Here is a 24,725-nt window from a genome sequence, read left to right as displayed (position 1 = left end):
TAGTTTTTATGGTGTTCACAGTTAAAATGAACCAACTATAATGGATCCAGCACAGCAGCTCCTAATTTTCCAGAGGGCCTCCAGCACAAAGACAGCTAAAATAACTTTGGGTCATTCACAGTTTTTCAAAGGCAAGGGAGCAAAATAAGATATTTTAAGATCTGCCAAAAATTATTATTAACACCAGCTGGAAAACTGTATTATTTTTTTTAGAAAAAAACAAAAACACAAGCAAGGGAGACAATTTGTCTAATATCAGAAGAGAAATATAAGAACTAATGTCAATACAAGCATCAATAATTAACACTAACACTTCTTCCAGTGACATAACACTTTTTCCAGTGACATACCAATTTAACATTGCAGATACTGATAACTCATGAAGGTCAGAGAATGGATTTAAAGAGGGCTTACCCTGCTCAGGTAGCTGCTCTTGGATTTCAGCTGCATTCATTTGATTTTGCCAGCAATCTCTTTCAGGAGGCCTTTCAAATCACAGAGCTTAAAAGTAAAAAGAAAGAAGCTTTGTATATATAAAGTCAATCTAACTCCTTCCGACAGATGATTGCAGCGCGGAATGCGGGGAAAGGAAGAGAACAAAACAAGCAAGCAGTAGCAAGAACCTTAAAATACCCTAAAGCATCTATACAGCATCAGCAACAACTGGCATACAATCCCCAATCTGAACTCTGTTTTCATGTCATTAGTCAGGAAGCAATAACTAACTGCTATTCATATTCAGTAATCACATTGTGGTGGCAAATGAAGCAGTGTTAATACTGCTTTTCACAGGAAAGCAATCTGAGTAAGTAATACAACTAATAAGTAATTGCCTAACCAAATATTATCCCAAATATGACAATATTTGAAAGGACATCTCCAATTACAGCTTTCAGCAATGCAATTAATGCAGTGAGTCCTAACGCATACATATTTCACATAGTTAACAAGCAAGCATCATGACAGCTACAAGCTCCAAACTATATTCCATCTCCTTTTGTTCCTTCAAAGCAACAAAGATTACAGTTCAGTGGAGTAATGTGGAGCCAATCTACCATAAAAGAGTGTTTTTTAATATTTGTTTCCTTTAACACCTATTATATGCATGTACCACAGTGCCAAACCAAGGAGAAGCTTTTAATTCTGTAACGTAGGGACAGCAAGATCTTATTCCCTTGGGAAGTCATTCTTGAGAGCAAGATGCTTCAGAGAAATCACATGCTTGTTTATGAATTTGGGATTAGATGGAATTATCTGGACAAGCTGTTTTCATTGCTGACACACGGAGCTGCTGCCTTCAAAGTCCAGACAGAGCAGTGTAGAGGCACTGTCACAAAAACGGCAGCACGTAGGGCTGGATGCAACTTCAAAAGGCCATCCACAGCAGCCCCCAGAGGTGGTATGACCTAGACAATCCTGACCGAGGCCTACGTAGCCTCTTTAGAAAATGCAACTGGCAGAAATCCCTGTTGTGCTACTCTCAAAGCTACAAAACTCTTCTCAAAGTCTAACCTAACCCTTCCTTGCTGTAACCAAAGCTCATTATTCCTTGGGACACTCACGTTGAGCTTAGATAATAGTTTACCCCACAGTCGAGACTTATGCCTGGGACTCTGTTACATCCACAGACTTCTTTTTCAGAATACCATCTCAAGCCAGAGACAGGGAGATGACCCCAGAATACCTTGCTGTCAAGAGCACTACTCCTAAGCACAGGTGTCAGTATATGTCAGTCACTAAAGCTGAAGGTACGAAGGTGCGACGTGGGTATTGTTTTTCAGTATAGAATTAAGGTTATCATATTTCCTCTCAGTTTTGAAAGCAGAATCACCAGACACTCAGTCCCTCACCATTTCCATTTTGGTCTTGAAAGAAAAGCTATTAATTTGCAATATAAGCTACTTGACAGCAATACAAAGAAATATTTTGAAGTGTTTTGGGGCCTTTTCACCCTTGGGCTTCTAAGGAGTCTGTTCTTCACAGAATCACCCAGAATCACACAMTGKTTGAGGTTGGAAGGGACCTCTGGAGATCATCTAGTCCAACCCCCCTGCTCAAGCACGGTCACCTAAAGCACATTGCCCAGGATTGTGTCCAGACGGCTTTTGAATATCTCCAAGGATGGAGACTACACAATCTCTCTGGGCAAACTATTCCAGTGCTCTGTGACCCTCACAGTAAAGAAGTTCTTCCTCATGTTCAGWCGGAACTTCCTGTGTTTCAGTTTGTGCCCGTTGCTTTCGTCCAGTCCTCAGGCATTTCCCCTGTTCTCCATGTCCATTCAAAGACAATCGAGAGTGGCCTAGCAATGACATCAGCCAGCTCCCTCAGCACTCGTGGGTGCATTCCATCAGGGCCCATGGACTTGTGGATGTCAAGTTTGCCTAAATGCTCTCTAACCCGATCCTGCTCAACCAAGGGAAAGTCTCTCTTTCTCCAGACGTTCTCCATGGTCTCTAGGGTCTGGGATTCCTGAGGACTGGTTTTAGCAGTAAAGACTGAAGCAAAGGCAGCATTCAGTATCTCTGCCTTTTCTGTATCCTTTGGCACCAGGGCCCCCACTACATTCAACAGCGGGCCCACATTCTCCCTAGTCTTCCTTTTGTTGCTGATGTGTTTAAAGAAGTCCTCCTTGCTGTCCTTGACATCCCTTGCCAGATTAAACTCCAAATGGGCCTTGGCCTTCCTAGTCCCATCCCTGCATACTCAGATGACCTCCCTATATTCCTCCCAAGTGGCCTGTCCCTGCTTCTACCTTCTGGACACTTCCTTCTTCTGTTTGAGTTTTGCCAGGAGATCCTTGTTCATCCAGGCAGGTCTCCTGATCCCTTTGCTCAACTTCTTGCTCATTGGGATGTACCATTCTTGAGCTTGAAGGAGGTGATCCTTGAATATTAACCAGCTCTCTTGGACCCCTCTTCCTTCTAGGGCCCTATCCCATGGGATTCTCCCAAGAAGGTCCCTGAAGAGGCCAAAATTTGCTCTCCTGAAGCCCAGGGTTGTGATCCTACTTTTTGTCCTGCTTCCTCCTCGCAGGATCCTGAACCATCTCAATGACCATCTCATGGTCACTGCAGCCAAGGCTGCCCCCAGTCTTCACATCTCCAGCCAGCCTTTCCTTGTTTGTTAGTACAAGGTCCAGCAGCACACCTCTCCTCTTTGGCTCCTCTATCACTTGCGTCAGAAAGTTATCATCAATGCTCTCCAGGAACCTGTTTGTGCCTTGCTGTGCTGTTCCTCCAGGAGATATCAGGGTGGTTCAAGTTCCCCATGAGAACCAGGGCCTGTGATTGTAAGGCTACTTCCAGCTGTCTGTAGAAGGCCTCAACTACTTCCTCTTCCTGATCAGGTGGCCACATTCTGCAAACACCCACAACAGCGTCACCCATTTTAGTCTGCCCCTTAATCCTTATCCATAAGCTCTCGATTCACTCATCATCCAACCCTAGGCAGAGCTCCATACGTTCCAGTTGCTCTCTCGCATAAAGGGCAACTCCCCCTCCTCACCTTCCTGGCCTGTCCTTCCTAAAGAGCATATAGTCATCCATTCACACTAGTGCAACTCCCCACTTCAGAGTCCAAATATATAATTCAATCAAGCTCTCATATATAATACACATTGAAGTCTTTTCATTATTACAGTCATAAAATTATGACTTATATGACAGTTCTGATAATATGTTCTCTACTAGGTTGGTAGAATTATACAGATACAACACAGGATATCTCTGTAATACAGATGAGTGAATTGGCCACAGAAATTTTTTTAATTAAAAGTCTTCCCACCCTGCCAATATGAAAAGAGCATTCTCTGTTTATCTACCAGGTGTTTTCTGTGCTATCAAAAGCACAACCAGGGTTGCCACAGTACATCTGAACTGTTGCCACATTTTATAAGCAGAACTTAAACAAGAAAATATATAATTAATGATCATATGCCTTCAGTACTAGAGGCTAAACTTGACATAAGATGGATTTGAGAAGGGTATACTCTGACTGTGCAATGTCTCCCCTCCCCATCAGTGTTTCATGGGCCCATTACAATATAAGTTATTTTTACTTCTATGCCACCCAAAGAATACTGAGAAACACTTCTACAATGCTTAGCAAGCATCTTCTACTTTATTTTCCAGCACAATATGAACCTACACTGAGAACCAAAGGTGCAAAGAGCATGTTAACAAAGCCCCATGAAAATAGGATCTTGATGACGATAACAGTTGCAAACAGCTCCCAGTGATGCTTAGTTTCTATGTGCACCACTAGCTGCCTTCCCAGAGGGGCACATCCCCTAGAGCAGTCCAAAACACAAATACCTTTGCATCCAGTTGTCTAAATCGATGCACCATCCTGAAAATAGAAAGAAGACACAGAAGAGAGGATTGAGATCATACATTAGAGAAGCTACGGCTGACCGCTCTTCCTTTGCGAAACCATGCAGAACTGCCTTACAGAAGTCCATCTGAAATCAGCACATCTAGTCCTCATCTTTTACCAAAGAGTGGAGCTAAGGCACCTGCAGAATGTGAAGTTCTCAGAAGCCTGTCCTCTTTGCACGTAGTCAGAGGTCCGTTACAAAGTAGGCTGACTGCAGATGTCCCTTCCAAGCACCATCATTTCATCTTTCCAGGAAGGCATGTCTGCAAGTGGTTTGGTTTTGTGACAAGCTAACATACAAACTACTGTTAGTGCTGCACTTTTCCACGTTCCTTGTCATGACCCTTCTGCTTTCAATATAAAAGCTTTTTTTATTATTTTTATTTGTTCATCTTATTATCCAATGTTGAGTGCCTCTGGGTAGTCTTAACAAAAATACTTAAAAGACAGCAATGGTCACAGCAGGGACAGAGGGATATCCTAGAAGAGTCTGGTCCTTCCCACTCAGCCTTATCAGTTCTTCTGTTGCACTTGATTTAAGGAAGTTTCTAAGCTGTTGGAAGCTAGCTACAAAATTATGCCATCATATACATCAAACATTAGGCAGGTTATTATTGCTGCTTTCTAGCTTTCTTTAATATTTCTCTTTGCTTTTAAACTATTATTCTGAAAACACTGGGGCAGATCCCAAAGATAACCAAAATGTTGTGATCTGACAGGCAAAGAAAAGTAGTCCAAGTCGCTAAATCTTCAAATCTCATCATACCAAATAGCATTTTCCCTATCCCCAGAAGTCTCTCCTGCTTATGCCAAGCAGAGATCTCCATACACACTGATACTGTTGGAATCCTTGGTATTTCAGACCACATTTTAAATATTCTCTAATTGTATAATTTTATATAACTACTTAGCTCTCACATAAAACTGCTTTCCACCATGAGATCTCAAAGTACTACAAGAATATAGCATTTTCTGATCAAATTGTAAAGTAGAAAAGCTCAGATACAGAAAGATGAAATTATCTGAGAAATATTATGATAGACATTTTGGAACAAGTGTGCCTAACACATCTATCCAGATACTGTGTGTATAATATGCCATTATAAATCTGCAATATTATCATTAACATCTTACCAGCCCAATGAACTATTTCTGAAGCCATGCTACAGCAGCTGATAAAAAACAATCGTTCAGTTCAAAACAAAATGGGCATATTTAGGTTGAGGTTTATTTAAATGCTCATTAGTTTATGAACATTTAGAGTTGCTGAAAACTTGATTTTATTAAAAATACTTGACAGAAGGTTAAGAAAGTAAAGACAAAAAAGGGCAGACATACTCTTCTGATGAATCGTTTGCTTTGGTATTGACTTTGACAAGGTAATTTTCTTTCATGACAGCTTCCCATGACAGAGTTTCATTGTCCTCATTTCTTAAGCCTAGGAAATGTATATATATAAAAAAAAGAACACACTAGATTAACTTAATTTGTCTATCCAATGCTGAGATGTGAAAAGGCTGGGTTAGTGCTTGCACTCACAGAGACTAATGATTCCATTCTCTGCATACAAAGCATTCACAGCCCCACTTTCCAGCTATAACACAGCTCTGATATAAATATGACATTAACACATTTTGCTGTATACTCCTGACCACCGGCACTGATATAAAAAAAAATCCTCCCAACACACAACTCCCAAACCCAAAAGACACTCTCTAGAATTTCTTGAGTTTTGATTAACATGCTTTGTAAAACAGCAGCCATTTCAACAGACATAAAACATTCCAAAAAATTCCAAATTGGATTTTGAATTTTGCATTTATACTAATCATTTTGACTTTATCCCGTTTCAGGTCATTAGGAGTAACATCTATTAATAACAATACTGTATGACTTCTTATTGAACTAAAACGTCTCAAAGCTTTTTCTTCTCTAGAAAGCATCTCCTGTTGATGCTGTAAATTAGAGAACGACACAGAACAAGACACACTTTGAGGCGTCAAAGTCCTCCAGGAAAACACTTCTGCATTTTATCCTGTTCTAACAGGACAGCACAAACCCCACTAAAGAAGTCTGGCTCCAGAGGCAACTGATTCAATCACAGAGTTGTGCAGGCCCGCATCTGGCACACCACAGTCAGAGCAAGCTTTAGCTTAAAAGCTGTAAAAGCAGGAAGAGAACTGAGGCAGCCTGATGAGGAACAACACCAAAAGGGCTGAAAAGTTCTCCAGCACTTCCTTTGGGTTCGATAACTTGATATTTCAAATAGCACATGGCTCTGACAGCCATAGGACATATACATCACTCCTCGACATTGCATGGTCACAGAGCATGACGATAATCAAAGGTTATTTGGGAATGGAGACTCGGAATTGCGCTTGCCCTACATATATACATATTTCACTTGGGGAAACCTACCACAAAAGCTTTTTTTTTTTTTTTTTTTTTTTTTTTTTTTTAATTAAGCTAGAGGTAGAAGGCCTGGGAGTGATGCGTGTGTGAGGAGGCTCCAAAGTCTGGATTTTCTGTCATCACTCTGCAAACATCAAATATCCATTCCTGAGACAGGTCAATGGCTGACAAATGATTTAAGCCCTGGTTCCACCACCCAGTGCTCCTCTGACCTCACATAGCCTTACTTTTCCGCCCAGACACCCACAGGCATTTAAGCACCCAAATCCCAATCAGACTAGTTCTATAAGAGTTTGATGGAAAAGCTAGGATTTTGCAATAGTCAATATATTAGAGCTGCTTCCTCCATGCAGTTCTCTTCATCAGCACAGTCACAATGATATTCTGGCTTTAATTCTTTCATTTGCTTCCAGAACAAGATCACCATGCACCACTTGGGAAGAAATATCTGCAATTAGACTATCTCTCCAAGAAGGAAATCAAACACTGCTTCAGAAAGCCAAGATAATTTTGTCAGCACTAAGAAATTTTATACCCCAAAGCAAGCATCTTTCTCCTAAACTAATAACACATCCAGCCTGTGCTGCAGGGCAACAGTCAGGATGCTGATAGATGGGAACAAGTCTGTCAATTAACTTATCCTCCCTCATCTGCTATGAATGGCACTTCAACAACAACAACAACAGACAATTCCAGAGAAAACATTCCATTTGGGTGGTGGTGGTGGGGGGAATGTGTTAAAACAATTCATATCTGTGCCCTCTGAAAGAGTAAATAAAGGGGAAATAGCTATGGGACTGACTCAGCCACTCTTGCATTTTTGAGGATGGTTTCCTGACACGGTTTGCTTATTTGGCTATGCCCAGAGGGCCAGAAGACTCTCTGCTTTCTCCTTCAATCAAAAGAGCCTCTAAAGAAGCTTGCACTCTATCAGGCTGCCCTAGCAGCAACGAGTTTCATTAGCTGGAAGATTGTAAAAGAAGGAGAAAAAGAAACGCAATTCCAGAAGGTACAGTGGCAAGCAGAGAATTAGAGCACTGAATAAATTCATCCAAAACCCACAGCAGCTGAAAGTCATCTTCATGGTCTGCATGAAAAGTGTAAAACATCCCATTTCAGTTCTCATCAGCATCTGAATGGGTAGTGCATTCCTCCTGCACTGTTCCCAAGTGTCAGGAAATCCTTGATCTTGCATGCTCTATATGTTTAGGTAACTTGTAGCAGAGGTGGTCTAATGCAAAAAGCTTTCAAAGATAGAAAGTAGCACAGGCACCTCTAAACAGATGGGATTAATTTTAAGACAAGTCATTTACATACATGAGCTAATTGTGCTTTGAAATTGCTTGGACAAAAAGAAAGCACTGGATGATTCTGCATATTACTGAAGTGCAGTAGGTCTCGAGGTAGCACACAAAATCTGCCTAACCACAGCAAAACCAAAGTTATTTAGAGCAGAAAAGTTTAAAAAAACAACAAAAACACACACCACACCACCACAGCAAAAGCAACATTTTTTTCAAAGCTCAATTGGAAGCTTAACAAAAGAAGTTAGCAGTATAATTCCCCATAGCCCAGAGAGCGTGCAACTTTGAGTACTCAAGGAAGATTATGTCTGAAAAGCAGCCAGAGGCTTTGATTTGAATCTCATCAGAAAGACTTCCAGCAACACTGTGGTTTTGTATTTGATGGAGAAAATGAACTGCTGCTCATTTCCACAACAACCACTTCCTCCAGGATCTACATTGCCCTTGAAAACTTCCCCCTCAAACACTAACTGCCTGGTTTGAGTACAGCATGCCATGGAAGAGTTGCAATGCACTTGTCACAGAGCTGACTCGTAGGCAGTAAGAAGTAATCCTACTCACAGCAAATAGATGGCTCTTTACTTTCATTCTTACAGCAGCATTTAAAAAATTTCCTCATCACCATGAAGATGTAGGCAAAGATGACAAAAGGGAAGGGGATAGTCAAGCGGCTGCAGTATTCTTGGACCAAGAAGTAACGCTGGAACTTCCACACTTGGTCATTGTTCTCTTGTACTGATCCAACAGTGTAGCTAACAGACAAAGAAAGAAAATACATATCTCATTAGTTATTCACCAAAGAACTCCATCAAAGCCTAATAACATGGCCTTATTCTGTTATACCAGAAAATGTTTTTGTAAAGTCATCCTGGAGTTGGTCATTTTTACTGACTAGAAGGTTACTGAGTTTATTGTCCTTTCTAGAGAGAAACCTGCAGATAGGAGGAATTAAGACAGTAGAAGAAACCCTTGAAGTTACAAACAAACTGAAAAATAGGAATAGGGAGAAAATACTCCACATACTTTCACTACCTTAGCTCTAGGCAATTTTCTTCCAGCATGGACACACGAGAACAGGATGCTTCTTTGCAAAATACTACATCTCATTAATTCACCAGATAACTTACTAAAAATAGACCATTTACAAAGAATGGAAAGCTCTTGAGATTTTTAGTAGAGGTATTAAGAGAGATCCAGTCATGCATCAAACTTACTGTACTAAACACTGTAAGAACTCAGCAAAGCAACAGCCACTTGAGCAAACAGCTCGCAGACTGCCTGACCTTTCACTGCTGTCATTAAAGGGCAGATGGATATTTTCAAAATGTCCACGTTGAGATCCTGATGGGATCCTTTCAGGAGATAAGCCAAGACCTTCACCTACAAGTATTTTGTTGGAAATTATCCATCCTTTTAGAAGACAAATGCAATCCTTAATTTCAGAAGTATCTGAAGTATGCAGAATGTAAACTAATATTCATCCTTTTCAGTTGATGCATGCTGGATGCAAAGAAGAGGTAAGATTCTCTGTTGTAATTACCACGTATTAATTTTAACAACATAGAGAGACTGATTGGACTGATGTCTAACAGTCACCAGCATTGTTAAAGACTAGCAAATACTATGAACACACTGGTGTTAGGAGAAGCCACCACAGATGTGCACATTTCTAAATGCATCAAGAAAAAACATCTCAGGTTGCTGTTTGCCCACAGGCCTTCTTGAGTTCAGTACAATTCAACACTGCTGCTTCATTAAGTTGTTCAGTCTATCATCAAAATGCACTAAGCAAAGCTCTGAGAGTGTCATTAGAGAATTTATACCAGATCCTTCCACAAAATAAGCTGAACTGGCAAAAAGGAGGTTTTTACTGTCATACTGTATGAACCAGAGCTTTTACCACCAGGTGCTGTTAAAATAAGCGAATGTTCCAAAAAATATCAAAAGCTTCTAGGGTAGACCTGGCTTGCTGCTACATTTTCCTTTATTAATGTGGATTGCTTTCACCCTTTCCAGGGAGCATAAGCATTATCTTCTGTTCCAAGGTCCTGTGCAGGTTAAGAAAACACAGGTATTATAGATAAATGTTCCAACAGTCTTTTCTGGCACCCATTCTAAACACTTTGCCAAAACTCACATTTCTGACTGGCTTTGGAGTCTAGGTCAGCATGGGAGGAAATGTTCATAGCAAAAGGGAGAGCTGATCCCAGAGCTCAGGGGTTCTCAAATCATCACACTAATGAATCTGATCTCAGACTAGCCAGGAAAAACTACACTGGCATTCGGAAGGGAGATCTTCCTCAGGCAAACCAAAACTCCTCAGTGGCTCCTGTAAATACACCCATTGCCAAAGCAAATTCCTGCCAAGCCTGTCACAGCCAGGGTACCATCAAAACACAACAGAATTGTGGTCAACCTCAAGAAATCTGTTTTCCTGACCAAGAAACTCAGAGAGCCTCAGAATTCTCCACTGTGGAGCATGCCAGGAAAGCAGCAGCAGATGTTCCTCCAGTGAGTTGCCTCCCTCATGTCTCATCCCTGCCACTTCCCATCTCCCATTCCACCACCAAGTCCTGCCAAGCATATACTAATCTAGACACATCATGGCATAGCATGGACTACAGCCTTACGCTGCTGAACCACCTGCCCCAAGTCAGACGTGAAGGACTTTTCTTATTTAACTCACCTCTGTGTAAAAGCTTGCAGTATAAACACCAAAGATTTGTGAAAGAAGTTCAGGAAACACTTCCCTGAGGATCAGCTCTGGTTTGGTGTTGCTGGTCCCAATACAGTCAACATATTAGGTGATGTACAAGACTGTCGCCATTTTTATTTCACAAACCAATACTCAAAGGATATGTGATAAGGTCAGCAGCTACCAGCACCACATTTCAGATGTCTGACTCATCTGCATGGCTTGTCTAACACTTCACAAGATGCCAGAATAGGTCTTCTGACTGGTAGATCCACAGACAGATAAGTTACCATATAAAAACAGAAGTGATGGCATTTTTCAAGACAAAGTCCTTTTACGTGTCCTGAGGAGATGCAGCCCACTGCCTGTGGTGTAAGTCAGAACAATAAATAGCAGGTTCAACAGAGCAGTAACACACCAAAGCCTCAATGCCCATCATGACCAAGCAGCAGTTCTGGTTAATAAAACTATAATGTCATAAAAAGACTGCAGTAATAATTCCATTCAGTCCAACAGCAAGGTCAGTTGTGCAGAAATTCATGCTTAATAAAGCACTGACCCAGACATCACCCCCTGTGTGAACCACAGGGGCTTGGACAAAGCCCAGCAGAGACACGGAGAACACCTCCAAGCTCTGAAACTGAACCACAATCATGCAGAACTTTGCCAAGAGAATGGAGGCTTCTTACTTGGTGTGTGCATTCTTCCTAAAGTAACTAGCATCTCTAAAAGTGTTTTGTAGGCATTTACATGATAGCATTGTAGAAGTACTCCCAAGGTGCTTGTGCATACATGTGTTCTTAGACTGATGCAATACAAAGTAAATGAGTCATGTGTGTCCTCTGACTTGATGTGTAAAGCAAATTTGTTTTACTTTGCCTTGCAAGCACATGGTTGGTGACCTTCCAGGATTACTGCTCCTGGGCCTGGAATTAGCAGCCAATATCATATAGCTAAGCATTCATCATCTATGGCTGTGTTTATAAGCAGATGGTTTGCACATGTCTGCTTTCCATTTCTTTTGCAGCCAGAGAGTGTGTTGAACTGCATACTGGAGCATGGCTGATCCAAGCATTTTCTTCAAAGTGGAAGGAGGAAAATCCTGTCTTTGGCAGGCCTGATCCAAAGGCTGTAAATGAGCCTGATGCTGCAGAATGAACAAACCTTTCAAGTCTCACACTCACTGCATAGATGTATTCCAGTGGTCACTGTACTGCATCAGAAAGTATTCCACTCCGTACTAACTCCACCAGTAATATAAAACCAGAAAAGGACTATAAAAAAATACATGGGGATAAATAAACAACAGGAAAGTCAATTTGGCTAAGAAAAAATGAAATCAGTTGATGGGAGAATGCCAAAAAAACAGAAGCAGGGAGAAAATCTGGCAATCAAAGGATATAACACTGGGGTGGAGCACAGTGAAGACAGATAGCCTAGGAAAGCTAACTAAACTACTGCTCACATCAGAACCTGAGAGAGTGTATTACTAAACCCTCATCTGACCTGTAAGACACCTTGAGGGTTGTTTGCTGCACTGGTTAGAAGACAAGGGAAGCTGCAAGCATTTCAAGTTCACAGATTTCATCTCTATCACTTTAGAAGATTCCTTCTCATGTCAGTCAGTTTTCCGTCCTAGAAAGGTCTGAACTGGTTCATTACCATCCTCAAACTCCGCGACCATGGAGCCAGCCCAGGTCAAGAAGCATGTGTCTAAAAAATATCCACAGAGACGCAGCTATTACAATTGTGCACTTTTAAAGCTAAGTGTATTACTTGGACTTGTGGGCAAAGGCTACATAAAACAACCAGCTCCAGTATTATGAAATAATACTTGGTTGTAAGAAATAAGTCCTCACTGTCAATCTGACTAACACCTTAAAAATAAAACGCCTTTCACTTCAGCAAGTCCCTCTGGGTCCCCTAATATTAGGGGAGAACTTGAAGGTGTCACAATGTATCACTAATACACAAAGCACTGATTTCCAAAGAGTAGCACCAGTAAAGACAAGGACACCTGTGACACTGGGAAAGGAACAATCCTTCCTGCTAGATCTGTTGTGTTGTGTTCATCAGTACAAACAGAGCAAGAAGCAGCTCTAGTCACTTGTCATCTGATCTCACAGTGAGATCCTATGGGGCAGTACCTCTGGTTAGGAAACCCTCCCAGCCCCAAGAGCAGGCAAAGGCATAAGGAAGAAGGATTTCCCCAAACACTGCTCTTGATGTAGCATGAGCCCTTGCAACACAAGGCCACAGACCTGTTAGAAATATCAATTATACTAATAACTCTGTCTTAGCAGGGTCCAGCTGACAGCTCTTCCCTGAAGCTGCCCCAGGCAAAGAGTTCTGAAAGGCACATTTTGTGATCACAGCACTCTCACTCTCCAGGCATCAGGGTTTTTTCATGCATTACATTGTCCATATCTGTAGTGCTTCAGGCAGTGATGGCCAACAGGTGTTTAATTGTTTACAATTTTAAAAATAATTAAGCCTGTAAAATATCTTAGCAGGTAAAATGGAATGGAACAGGGCTCCAAACTCATAGTTCATGGGAAATTCAATTTTTCCGGTCATAAAACCAAAATCTTAGAAATTTGCTTTTCTTCTCCAACACAAAGGCTCCAGGCTTACTATGCAAGGATGACCAATTCTTGAGAGGCAAACCTCAGTTATTTCAATGTCCTCTGATAACAGTATGCAAAGGATGCTTTCAGAAGTAGTAAAAGGACAGGCAGGAATCCATCCCCAGGACACTACTAGCTTTGATCAGATTGCTATGAGAATTACGGAATAATCTTGCCCTTGTTCACCTTCCCACACCAGCCTTAACTTCAGAGGTCTCTTTTGAGCTGGGAGTCCAGCCTACTTGCAGCAAATCCTCTGCAAAGTACACAGGTAGAATCCAAGGCCTGGCTTCCTGCAGGTTTCCAGGACTCAGTTCCCTTCCTCAGATATTTATACAGACACCACAAGCAGATGATCGCTCCTTTATTACATACCCAAACATGGCCACCAGCAGGTTCACGAGGAGAATGTTAGTTGAGAGCATGTAAATGCACACAAGGGGAATGGTAATCCACTCTGGGAAGCGGGGTTGGTTGTTGGCATCCAGCTCCACACACAAGGGCTTGGACTCATTCCCAGAAAAGGTGCAGCGGTCAAAGTTGTACGTGGTACCTCAGAGAGAGATGAGGATAGCAAACTGTGAGCCCTCCCCTGTTTTTCTGCCTCAGGTATGGCAACCAAACCCAACATGTGCTGTCTCCTCCTTCCACCCCTCCCCATCAGACATAAAACCTTGCCTTGTTGCTGCTTGGAGGGAAGTGGTCAAAAAGGTTGGAGCAGACAAACCATATTGGGACAGATGCTGTGCCTCAAATACAGAGAGCTATTTTAGCTGTGAGAAGGGAGAGGAAGACTAGCTGTAAAGAGCATCTAGAGAGACAGGTTGCAACAGAGGAGGGCTGAATAGTTAGAAACTACATCAGATGTACAGGGGAACCCATTTCTCTTGACAGGCCCCATTTTAAAAGCCTTAGCCTGGGCCACYGTTCAGCTGCTGATCCCCTGAACACCACAGCTGAAGAAATTCTTGTCCCATGCAAACATATAACTGGACAACCACTGAAAGGACAGAGCCTTTCATCCGCCTAGGAGAGCTTGCCAGATAAGACAGGTACCATCAACATCATCAGGGTACTGGCCAAACATAGCCAGGTATGGCTCGTAGATGACGGAACGAAATATCCACTCCCAGCGGTGCTCATTCTTCCTCAGGATGCCTTGCCTGGCCACGCCAAAGGCCACCATCCACACAGCAAAGAGGAAGAGGAAGAAGAAGACATCTATCATCTGGGAAAGGACAACAAGCAAATACATCAGTGCACCGTGTGCCTGTTGCAAGCCCTGCAACAGGCCTCCCTAATTTGATGTGAGGGTGGAAAACAAATATCCGAAACATGGTCAGCAACATTTTAGTGCAAGTTTTCAGATCACTGCTCTATTGACTTATGGTCACCAACACACACACCGCTGACCATTCCCCCTCATGGAATTTCAAAAATGTTTAAGCTATCCTAAGAATAGGGCGCATTTCAGAATACAGGATATCCCACTGGCAGACAGACTCCACCCACATAAGCCAGATACACATGAAAGACTATATATGYCTATATCTATAGACTAATATAACAACTATGGCCACAGACCCGGCAGTTGAGTTTCAGGTGAAAGCAGCTGCCACTTCTGAAAATATCATCCTGAGTGGCTTAAAACCAGCGCCAATATTCCAGATACTCTGGATAAGGGTTTCATGAATTTCCAGCTCTTAACAATGTAAGGATAACCAAAGACTGGTAATATCCTAGCTGGGCCTTTTTAGTTGCAGATCTACCTCCACCAAGACCTGTCCTCCCACCAACCACAATCAGCTTTATTATTAGACCTACCCAGCCCCTTGTCCCTTTTGAACTGGGCCAAACAAGAGAAAGATGTACAACAACATCCTGTGTTGTTGCTTCCTCATAAGACACTCTAGAACCAGATAATTTCTAGATTTCTACTTTGCAACAGTGGTACAAGGCAAAATAAAAGCTTCCTGGGTAAGCTGCAGTCCATGCTAATACTCCCACTGTCACCACACACCTATTTTTTAAATTCCGTGTGTGTCAACCCTTTGCTATGGTACAGAGTGTGCCCACGACCACCCAGCCACCACAGAAATGGTGAGGAGGAGAAAGCAAGAGAGGGAGAACTTTTCTCAAAGACATTAACAATACTCACTTCACCTGTTCTCTCAGTGTCATTGTCCAAATGCTCCCTCTGTTCAGTACACTTCAAATCTTTTCTTTGGAGTATATGTGTGTGTGCATACATGGGCATTACTGGACTGAAGATCAGCCCCAGCCCCAGCTCCCTGAACAGACCCCCATTCCCACACCTAGGGCAAGTTGCATCTTGCCACACCTTGTCTTGTATTATCTGTAACTCCAGATTCTTCCCAAACCTTTCAAAGTCTGCTAAGAAACATTCACCCACACCATGAAGGACAGAATCAGCCAGGTTACTCCACACAGAGGTTCCTCACCACCAGCTTCTCTAGTTCTTTGTGTGGTGGATGTGAAAAGACAGAAATCCTTCTCCTATACCATTTATTGTTGTCATCGTGTTCAGGGAATGCTCATGTGAGTAACAAATAAGTGACTGAATATACCACTGAAACATTTGAGACACCTAAGATAAAAGCTACTGGGAAGCAAATTTCTTTCCTGTTCTTCAGCCTGATCTTCATTCAGAGTGAAATGCAACCCTGTGCATAGGGAAAGAAAAAGACTGCGCTCTTAATTAGGTCCTATTTAAATCTTAATTAATCCTGTTTAGCAGATTTAAGAGAAGGAGAGAACTTGCTGCCATCATCAGAACAGTGGTGAATTTCACTCTGGAGGAAAAACAAGGCATCACATCATTTATTTAGACTGTCTTGAATGGCTGCCAGAGTCTTACCATCCTCTGCAGCATAATAATTTTGGGTCCTAGGTTCCTGCTAACTGTGAAAATATGGATCAGCCTCAGAGTAAAAACTATGTAGTCCAAACAGAAAATGACTCTCCCAGAATACCAAGAACTTTCATTGGATGAATGAAGCCTGGTGGAGAGAAAAAAAAAGAAAATGAAGTGCTGGGCAAAACATGCAGAAGACACGCACACAAAAAAATAAATTGAAACAATCCTTGGGGAGCAGAAAGTGAGTAAATGGGAAACAGGGCACAGACGCTCAGGGCCCCATCCCCTCACCCTCCCATCTGATGACATGTGGTCTTTTGACTCTTTGAGACATTATCCATCTTACCATCCCCTGCAACTTTGTCTGGTGTGCTCTGTATAGCCAGTCTTGAAGGGAATGTCATAAAATCTAATACCATATCAATCATCTCTGTGTTAAAACGCTCATGTAAAGCTAAGTATTAAGAAGGGCTGTTCTGCTGGCCCAAGAAGATCCGAATTTAGGGAAGCTTCCTCTGAGTCCAGAGATGAACTCAACTTCCATTAACCCAACAGGAGAAAACATTTTTTATTAAGATTTAGAGTCAACGGTTAGTAGTCTTTGTGGCCTTCATAAACAAAAGTGAGTTTATTCCCCAAGTTTAATGAAGACATTATTTCCCAAAATCTAGAGGTTGTAGTCAAAACCTGGAAAGAAAGCCATACCATGGCCACAAGAAAAGATACTACTCACCTGAATACAATCCCTGCTATGAAGTAAAAGATTGCTAGCGTATCCATAACATTCCACAGATCTGAGAAATACTTACTGCCATTCATGTACCACTAGAAAGGAAAAAGAGTAGAAAGTAACCACCACATAGCACTGGCCACTGACTTGGGGAGCTCATCCATGGGTACTTCCTCCCTCCCATGTCTCCTACTGGAGCTTCTCATGGGTAAATATTCCATCTACTACAATAGCTAGGATTGCCTCCTTGCCCAATGACCTTTCTGACTCATACAATGTGTATACCAGAGTTCAGACTGGTTGTAATTTCCCCCAAAAGAGGATTTTTAGTATACCCAGCAATACCAGAAATTACTGCCAACATATTTTCTACTGCTAACTTCTAATAAGACTATGGGTGAATATTTTCTATGTTTAGAGTTTACTAGCAATTTTTCTCCTGCAGTCCAGATGTCCTAGACTAATGCTCTTGCACTGGGACCAATTAAGCACACAGGTGACACCAATATGCAGGTACAGTGGGGTTTATTGTGCCCAAAGGACACAACTCAAGTGATACAGAGGCTTGTGCTCTGGGGGAGATGAAGGACACACCTGACAAACTGAGATTACTATGCAGAGAGATCACATGCTGCCAAGGGACTTTAGGGTAGATCATAGTATGCTCCAGCAGAACCACTGCCAAATGGGTTAAGAGAGTCTTGCTTTGACCTACTAAGAAAGGATGAAACACTGTGGGGTCACTGTTTCAGGGCAGTTAAAGTATTCTAACCTGTGGTTTTTTGCAGAGCTCATTCAGTAATCTTTCCATGCCTTTGGTCAAAGATGCAGATTTAATTTATGCTTTTAATTACCTGCCTCTCCATTTCTGAATTGCAAAGCTGGTGAGAACATCTGCCATTCCCCAAACTGAACTACAGGTAGTGCACCCTGGATCCAAAGCATGTACAGGAACCAACTTCTGGATCCAGGTCAGAAGTGACTCATTACGAAAATCAGCTTAACCAGAAAAAAAATCTCCACCAACCCCAGAGGAACAGAGAGAGCCCTTGATCGTAAGAAATCCCACTGCAAAGCCTCTGCTGAATGTCAGCCCCTTACATTAACCCCACAACTTTATTCATGTTTGGAATGACTTGACTCCTATAAAAAGTAAGATCAGCCCAAAAACATTATTTTCAGCAACTGAATGTGAAATAATTTCATGCATTGAGGGACAATTGGAGGTGCAACAAGCCTTTAAAATGCTACAGCCTACCTTGCCTGCAACTTCTTAACTCCTGGAAGAGTACGAACTGCTTATGAAGCAGAATGCTGGCACCTAGTGGCTGAAGATATTAATTTCGGGTTTTCTCTGTGTATCCCAGGGCTTTAAGTTGCTAGGCACAGGTGTGTGTGTGTGTGTGGGGGGGGGGGTACGTTTTCTTTTTTAAACTTCCATTAAAGTAACCAAAGCTCTAATAATTCTGAATCAGTAGAGTGCAGAGCAGTGAATCTCTCTAATAACTGAGAGATCCAAAGGAATGTAACTCTGTACTCAGTACTTAAAGGAAACATACAGACACAATGGGAAGGGAGTTATTCTAAATGCAAAAGAATGAGTAGAGAGCCTCGTTTCCTATTCCAGTTGCACCACGGTTGCAGTTTCTTCACATAATGGGATGTATTACCGAAGATCGACAGGTCAGAATTTGGCAGCTACCATGGTGTCAAGCTTAAGATATTACCCAACACTTTTGTACTACTCCAGCATCTTGGGACCCACACACTGTATTAAATGCAGCAGGTTTACAACTGATGCCTCTTTTATCAGGGGCACAAATGGAAAAGAAGTGGGTTTTGGTCTAGTGCAGGAGCAGAGAGAAAACAGAGGCAGATATGTGTAAACAACTGAGATCTGCAGTGCAATTCAGCCCTTTCAACATCAAGCAGTTTCCACTGTTAAGTGTTAGCCTGCAGGTAGGTGCTGTCCGTAATCCTCCTCTGTTTAAGAAAACAGGATTTTTTTTCCTGCATGCTCCACAAGTCTACCCACTCACCTGGCTGGAGGCTACATCCATGTGGCTAAGAAGAGAGCAGGAAAAAAAAGGCATCTCCAATTTCACTATTGCTATGACAGAAGTGAAAATAGGCACCAGTGACTTGGGGTTCAGATACAGATTGAGCCAACATGTCAAAATGTTGGATTTTTTTTTCTTCTTTTCTCCTGCTTGGTGAAACAACCTGCTTTAAATCTGGAGCAACTTCTAGCAGCTTTCACCTCCACAGAACACACATCACTTTCTAACCAGAGTTCTGACTTCTTCCCAAAAATAATTATGTGACTGCACCAACTACAGCAGGACCCCAGGCAACCTTACTCTTATTTTCATTTGATGCAAAAACAAAATGTGAAACATCCCTCTTTCTCTAAAGATCAAGGGCACAGGTGCTATTTTGACTATAGAGTTAGACTGAGGCACTCTCAAACCCATCTCAGACAAAGCCAGGGAGGAAGTTTTCCAAGAAGCTTAGAGGAGCAGGKCTCTTCTCTGCCTTTCGCTTCTTAGCAAATTATTTCTGAAGCCAGGGCACTGGCTAAAAGATAAGCCATAACTTGATTTCTTCAGTAAATTCTCTATTTTAGCTGACTCCACTCCCGCAATCAAATTGGTACAGTCTGGCCACTAGTTACTAGTGGGATTACTGGTACCTGCAGCTGTTCTACCTGCTCAGGGTAGTAAGAAATAGTGACATTGGCAGGAAAAAAAGGTTTCTATCTCTAAGGCTTTCCCCAGGGTTTTTGCTGGGTACACACAGGAAGTGCAAGGACAGGTCCAGAGACACCAGAACCTAAATCAGCAGAAACAAACACTTCATTAGTGTTTTCATTGCAACAGTCTTTTAATTTTCCCCCATTTTCCTTAGCAAGTAAAGTTGCCTTAAACAGGGTACCACATTGACTATTAAAATTTTTAAAAGACCATGCAGCGAGTTAAGCATAGTAACATTAAGACTCAGCAATGTCTTTTGAGCTCATGTAAGAAGTTCTGTGACAGGGTGTCCTGACATCTGAGCTCAYGTACGAGATTTTGTAGCAGGGTGTCCTGATCCAGCAGATCACCCAGAAAAAACTCATTTTGGAGACTTATGCTTTACAGGATGATCAGAAAGCAGCACTGCACTGAAACTGCACACCTGTTTCTCTTCCAATTTCCCCAGTCTCTCTTCTACACTCAAGTCTCCACCACTCTGAATGTTGACTGGTAGAGACAGGTTTGCCTGAAAGCCAGTATCTTCACAAACAGCACAAAGCAATGCTGAGAAAGAATAAGTACTCATCTGGCTTATTTCTACTCTAGATGGAAGTAGCAAAACCTCTTATTTTTGATTAAAGATTATTAGAAATACTTAATGATATGCAGTGAGAAAATAATGTTGACACTGGCTCATTGGTACAAAAAGCAGGTATGTGAGGAAGGAGCAGGAACCATTTAATCTAGAAGTATGCATCTAGATACAGCTTCTGTTAAATATAACCTCTATATTTTCAACCACTTGGGCAATCTGAGCCAAGCGGTCCTGAGAAATATCCCTAGTGGCATCAGCTTATTCAGAGCCTCAAAAATCAGTACACATTCCTCTTGGCCCACAGACACTGCAGTTATTGTAGCATAAGTAGGAATTAAACATCAGGAAAAAAAAAAACCACACACCACACTGTTCCTTGAGTTGCCTGAATAACTCACAGGAGGCAGTTCCCCTGTAACTTAGAAACAGCGTGCACTGCCTTATGCAACTATGGGAGGGGGGGGGAGGGGAAGCCAAGGCTTTTCTAGCATCTAGCATTAAACATTTTTGGTCTGCAAGCGCTGCCTACTTGTCTCACTTCATCACAAAGCAGGATGAAGACCAGCACATAAAGGATTATCTCCAGGACAGTAGGCTCCTTCTGGAAATCCATGAGCAAGACGTAGGCGAAGAGCAGCAGGAAAGCAATGTAGAAGATCACATTCCAGGAGAAGACCACAAACGGGGAGGTGAAGAAAGACACATAATACAACAAGAGTTTCTTACTCTTCTCCACAGGCTTTTTCCTGGGGAATTAAAGGTAGGAGAAGATCTCAAAACATAGCTTTTATGCCTGGAAACATTCGTGCTCTGTGTCAAAGTGAAAATTAGAAGGATGCAAAGTCTAGCACAGAATATTAAAGGCTGTCTGTCAACACGTATGCAGGCAGGGCAGCCATTCTGCACCCACTGACTTCAGGCACAGAAGTAAAGTGGCACATCTCAACTCCAGATCAAAATGAGAAAGTAATCTGTCAAAAGCTCATTCAGCTACTAAATAGTTTTATCTGAGCCCTCATCTAATTATTAATAGCATTCAGAAAGCATTTGTTAGTAGAAGAGGCACAGACACTAAAGTCAAGCCACAAGAAAGCTGTCTCTGGTCCACTTATGCCCATCCTTGAGATACAGTAGCCTTTCATTAGCCTCTCAGGTGACCATTCTGTCAAGAGCAAAGAGAACCTACGAGCAGCAAAAGGTGAGTCTGATTTCAAATCAGGCCATGCCAACCCCCAGCTTTGCTGTAAGCTTCCCTGTCTGTTCTCTGCGGACAAGTCAATTAACCTGCAACTCTTATTTTTCCATCCATAGAGCAGACATGATAATCTCCTGCTTAGGTGAGCTGATCAGGATAAACTCATTGCATGACACGGCTGCTAACATAAAGCAAAATACATATAAACACTTAAAATGGAGAGATTTGAGAGCGAGAGAACACTGGAACAGGTTGCCCAGAGAGGTGGTGGAGCCTCCATCCTTGGAGATATTCAACACCCAATTGGACACGGTCTTGGGCAACCTGCTGACCCTGCTTAGAGCAGGGGTTGAACTAGATGACCTCCAGAGGTCCCTTCCAACTTCAATTATTCTATGATTCTAAGACTATATTGACTTGCTTTACTTCTGTTAATGAGAACCCAGTTCATTACCTGAATGAGATGAAACCACAGCCAATTAAAGGGAAAAAGAACAGACACAATATAATCTTCCAGTTCTTGGTATCTCTTGAAATTTCTCCATACCACTGCTTGGAAAGGAAGTTCTGCAGGGAAGAAGAAAATATCCTAGTTTCTAACAGCAACAAAATAACCTAGGAATACTATCAGAGGACATCTGATTTAGAGAAAAGCCTTGAGATTTAAAACAAAGTAATAACTGGAATTACCAGTTCAACAATACAGAAAGCTTTCTGCATCAGTAACAGTATGCTGGTTGCTTAATCCAGCTATCCTCTCTACAGGATCAGTTCAAAGCAAAGTTGAGCAGGACTTGACCAGATTTGTCCGGTACTTTTACACCATGTAGTAAATCCACACTGTGCATGCACGGGAACTGTGCCAAGGGAGAAGTCAGTTCTGGCAGCCTCTATCATCTAGCTAGTTATGATTTACAGCTCTAAATCAACCCTTTCCCTCTTGACTTAGCATTTGTGGACAAATCAGCCACTTCCTATTTCAGCAAGAGGAGCCAGGCACCTTGTCCTCAGCCAGCCACAATCAGCGTTCTTTGACACATTTCATAGCACTGCAAACACGTTCTTTAAGGATACTGCAAGACATAGCTTCTTCACCCCCTTGCAAAGCTCCATGTTCACACTCTGGGAGGACAGTGTGACCTTTCAGAAACTATTCACATGGACGTAGCATTTTCACAACAAGAATATTTGCTTTATTTTCTTTAGAATGACCCAGATCATAAAAGTTACAGAAACCCATGTGCCTTCTTTTCACTGATATTACCTGCACCCCTGGCTGCGCAATGAATTGCTGGTCTTTAGCTTCCACTGCTAGTTTCAGGCAATTGCTCCCTCCCCAGGCTTCACAGGAATAGGTCAGCAGCTGCTCAGCTAGATCTTCATCACTGCTGTAGCATTCAGTGAACAGCTCTGGAGGAAAGAAGCAGCCCCACAAGGGGAGAAAGCAACTCTATCAAATCTGTCCTTGTCCCCATTTAGCCACAGTTGCACAGCTCGAAAGGCAGGAATTCCCCAGGTCAGTGCTCCAGCACTAGCATTCATTCATCTGGTACCTGCTGCGTATTTCTACTACATTTTCCAACACAATCACTCACACATGATCTCCAAGTCCAGACTTAGTTTTCCACTAACTCAGATGCATTTGTCTTCAATGACTTCAAAAATACAGTATGTATATACACACGCACAAGAGCTCTTTCCACACTTTCATCACTGTAAAGCATCATGCACACTGCTTTACAACTCCAACTGCACATACTAAGCTTTCATACAGAATTCATGTCTGGATGGAAAACTGTAATATTCAACAAGCTTACATAGAAACATAGCATTGATTTCAGTTCTGCACTAAAAATTGAGGAAAAATATGAGGTTCTGTAACAYGTATGACTCCATACATCTGCTTGGTTCATTTTCATTCATTTGGCACTGATCTGATGATTACAGTCAGTCTCAATAGTCCCATATTACCAGTAGAGTTAAAGAAGAGAAGAATCTGATGCTTTCAGGCTGGGAAATGCATTGCAAACATGGCTGTTTCAGAAAAGCTATGAGGTTCTTATTCTATCTACAGATTTTTTTTTTTATTTTATTTTTTACTAGTAATGCATCTGGAGTGAAGAAACAAGCTTGACTGGCAGGGCAAATCTGTAGGGAAGGCAGCAATTAAAACAGAAAACAAGTTTTAGACCTGTGACCCAGGTGCATTGCTTTGAGTGTTACTGATACAAAGCTGGGATGAAATCTCAGACCACAGTTTCATTACACAGGCATTCAGCTGTGATACTTGCTAAAGAAAGTTATTTCTGTCCCCACCTCTGCACATTCCCCACTTGCAGGTAGTTCTGTTGGTATATCTGTGACAGAATGCAACATGCCGCTGCCCTGAAGAGCGATCAGAGTTTTTAAAAAACAAATCCACCTTCACTAGAAATTCTCCTCTCAAACAGCTTATTTCCCCAGGCACTTCACAAACAGCTGTGCTACTGTAACTGCAAGGAAGCACACATACAGCAATACCTTCAGCTAGTATTGCCAGGTACACTACAACAGGCAGATAAATTTTGATGAATTTCCCCACAGAGTTCAGTGGCACCTGTTCACTTTATAACATCTCGCTAAATAATTTAGGCCTAAGAGATGTACATACCTTTAAGGAAAAAAAAAGTATATTTAAACAGTTTTCACCCTGTGAAGTATGAGATACTTTCTGTCAACAAGCAACAGATTTTCAGCACAGCCATTTAGAGAGCCAGCTCCCACAACCAGCCCCACTACTTAGTAGACAGTGATAGAGCTTTGTAATCATTCTGATACACACACAAACAAAATTAAGGCTAGAAGTTCAACAGGTCAATTTAGACTCCATTAGCCCCAGAACAGCAGCAAACATGATCTGTTTTTAGCAGCAATAAAACCATATCCATGCCTAGCAATTTTCAAGATTCAGCTAAATAAAGCCATGGCTGAACAGATTTAGCCCTGGTGATAGCCCCACCTCAAGCAGAAGGTTGGCCTCCAGGGGCCCTTTCAACCAACATCTCTATGAAGTTTCCCTATTCAGCCTGCAGGGCTATTACAACTGCACAGTCACCTAGTCTGACTTATGGTGATGACAGCAAAATATTTAGGAAGCAAATGCAGTTCTGGATTCACTATTTTCCACCCGCAAATCAG

The 24,725-nt window shown here is 42.0% G+C and overlaps 1 protein-coding gene across 1 annotated transcript in view; it reads right to left on the bottom strand.

Moving 5' to 3' along the window:
- Positions 1-450: 450 nt before the first annotated feature.
- TRPM8 (transient receptor potential cation channel subfamily M member 8) overlaps positions 451-24,725 on the bottom strand; it is a 50,193-nt gene continuing 25,918 nt past the window's right edge. Inside the window, exons 14-24 of the mRNA XM_026077508.1 lie at positions 22,813-22,958; positions 22,003-22,115; positions 20,883-21,099; positions 17,027-17,118; positions 16,294-16,435; positions 14,472-14,643; positions 13,791-13,968; positions 8,655-8,845; positions 5,716-5,815; positions 4,317-4,350; positions 451-501 (exon numbers count right to left, since the gene is read on the bottom strand). Coding sequence (XP_025933293.1) covers positions 451-501; positions 4,317-4,350; positions 5,716-5,815; positions 8,655-8,845; positions 13,791-13,968; positions 14,472-14,643; positions 16,294-16,435; positions 17,027-17,118; positions 20,883-21,099; positions 22,003-22,115; positions 22,813-22,958 — 1,436 coding nt within the window. The remainder of the gene's footprint in view (positions 502-4,316; positions 4,351-5,715; positions 5,816-8,654; positions 8,846-13,790; positions 13,969-14,471; positions 14,644-16,293; positions 16,436-17,026; positions 17,119-20,882; positions 21,100-22,002; positions 22,116-22,812; positions 22,959-24,725) is intronic.

The sequence above is a fragment of the Apteryx rowi genome, unplaced genomic scaffold, assembly GCF_003343035.1.
Source record: "Apteryx rowi isolate R43461 unplaced genomic scaffold, aptRow1 scaffold_1114, whole genome shotgun sequence".
Taxonomy (NCBI): Eukaryota; Metazoa; Chordata; class Aves; order Apterygiformes; family Apterygidae; genus Apteryx; species Apteryx rowi.
This window is presented reverse-complemented; position numbering and strand designations above follow the sequence as displayed.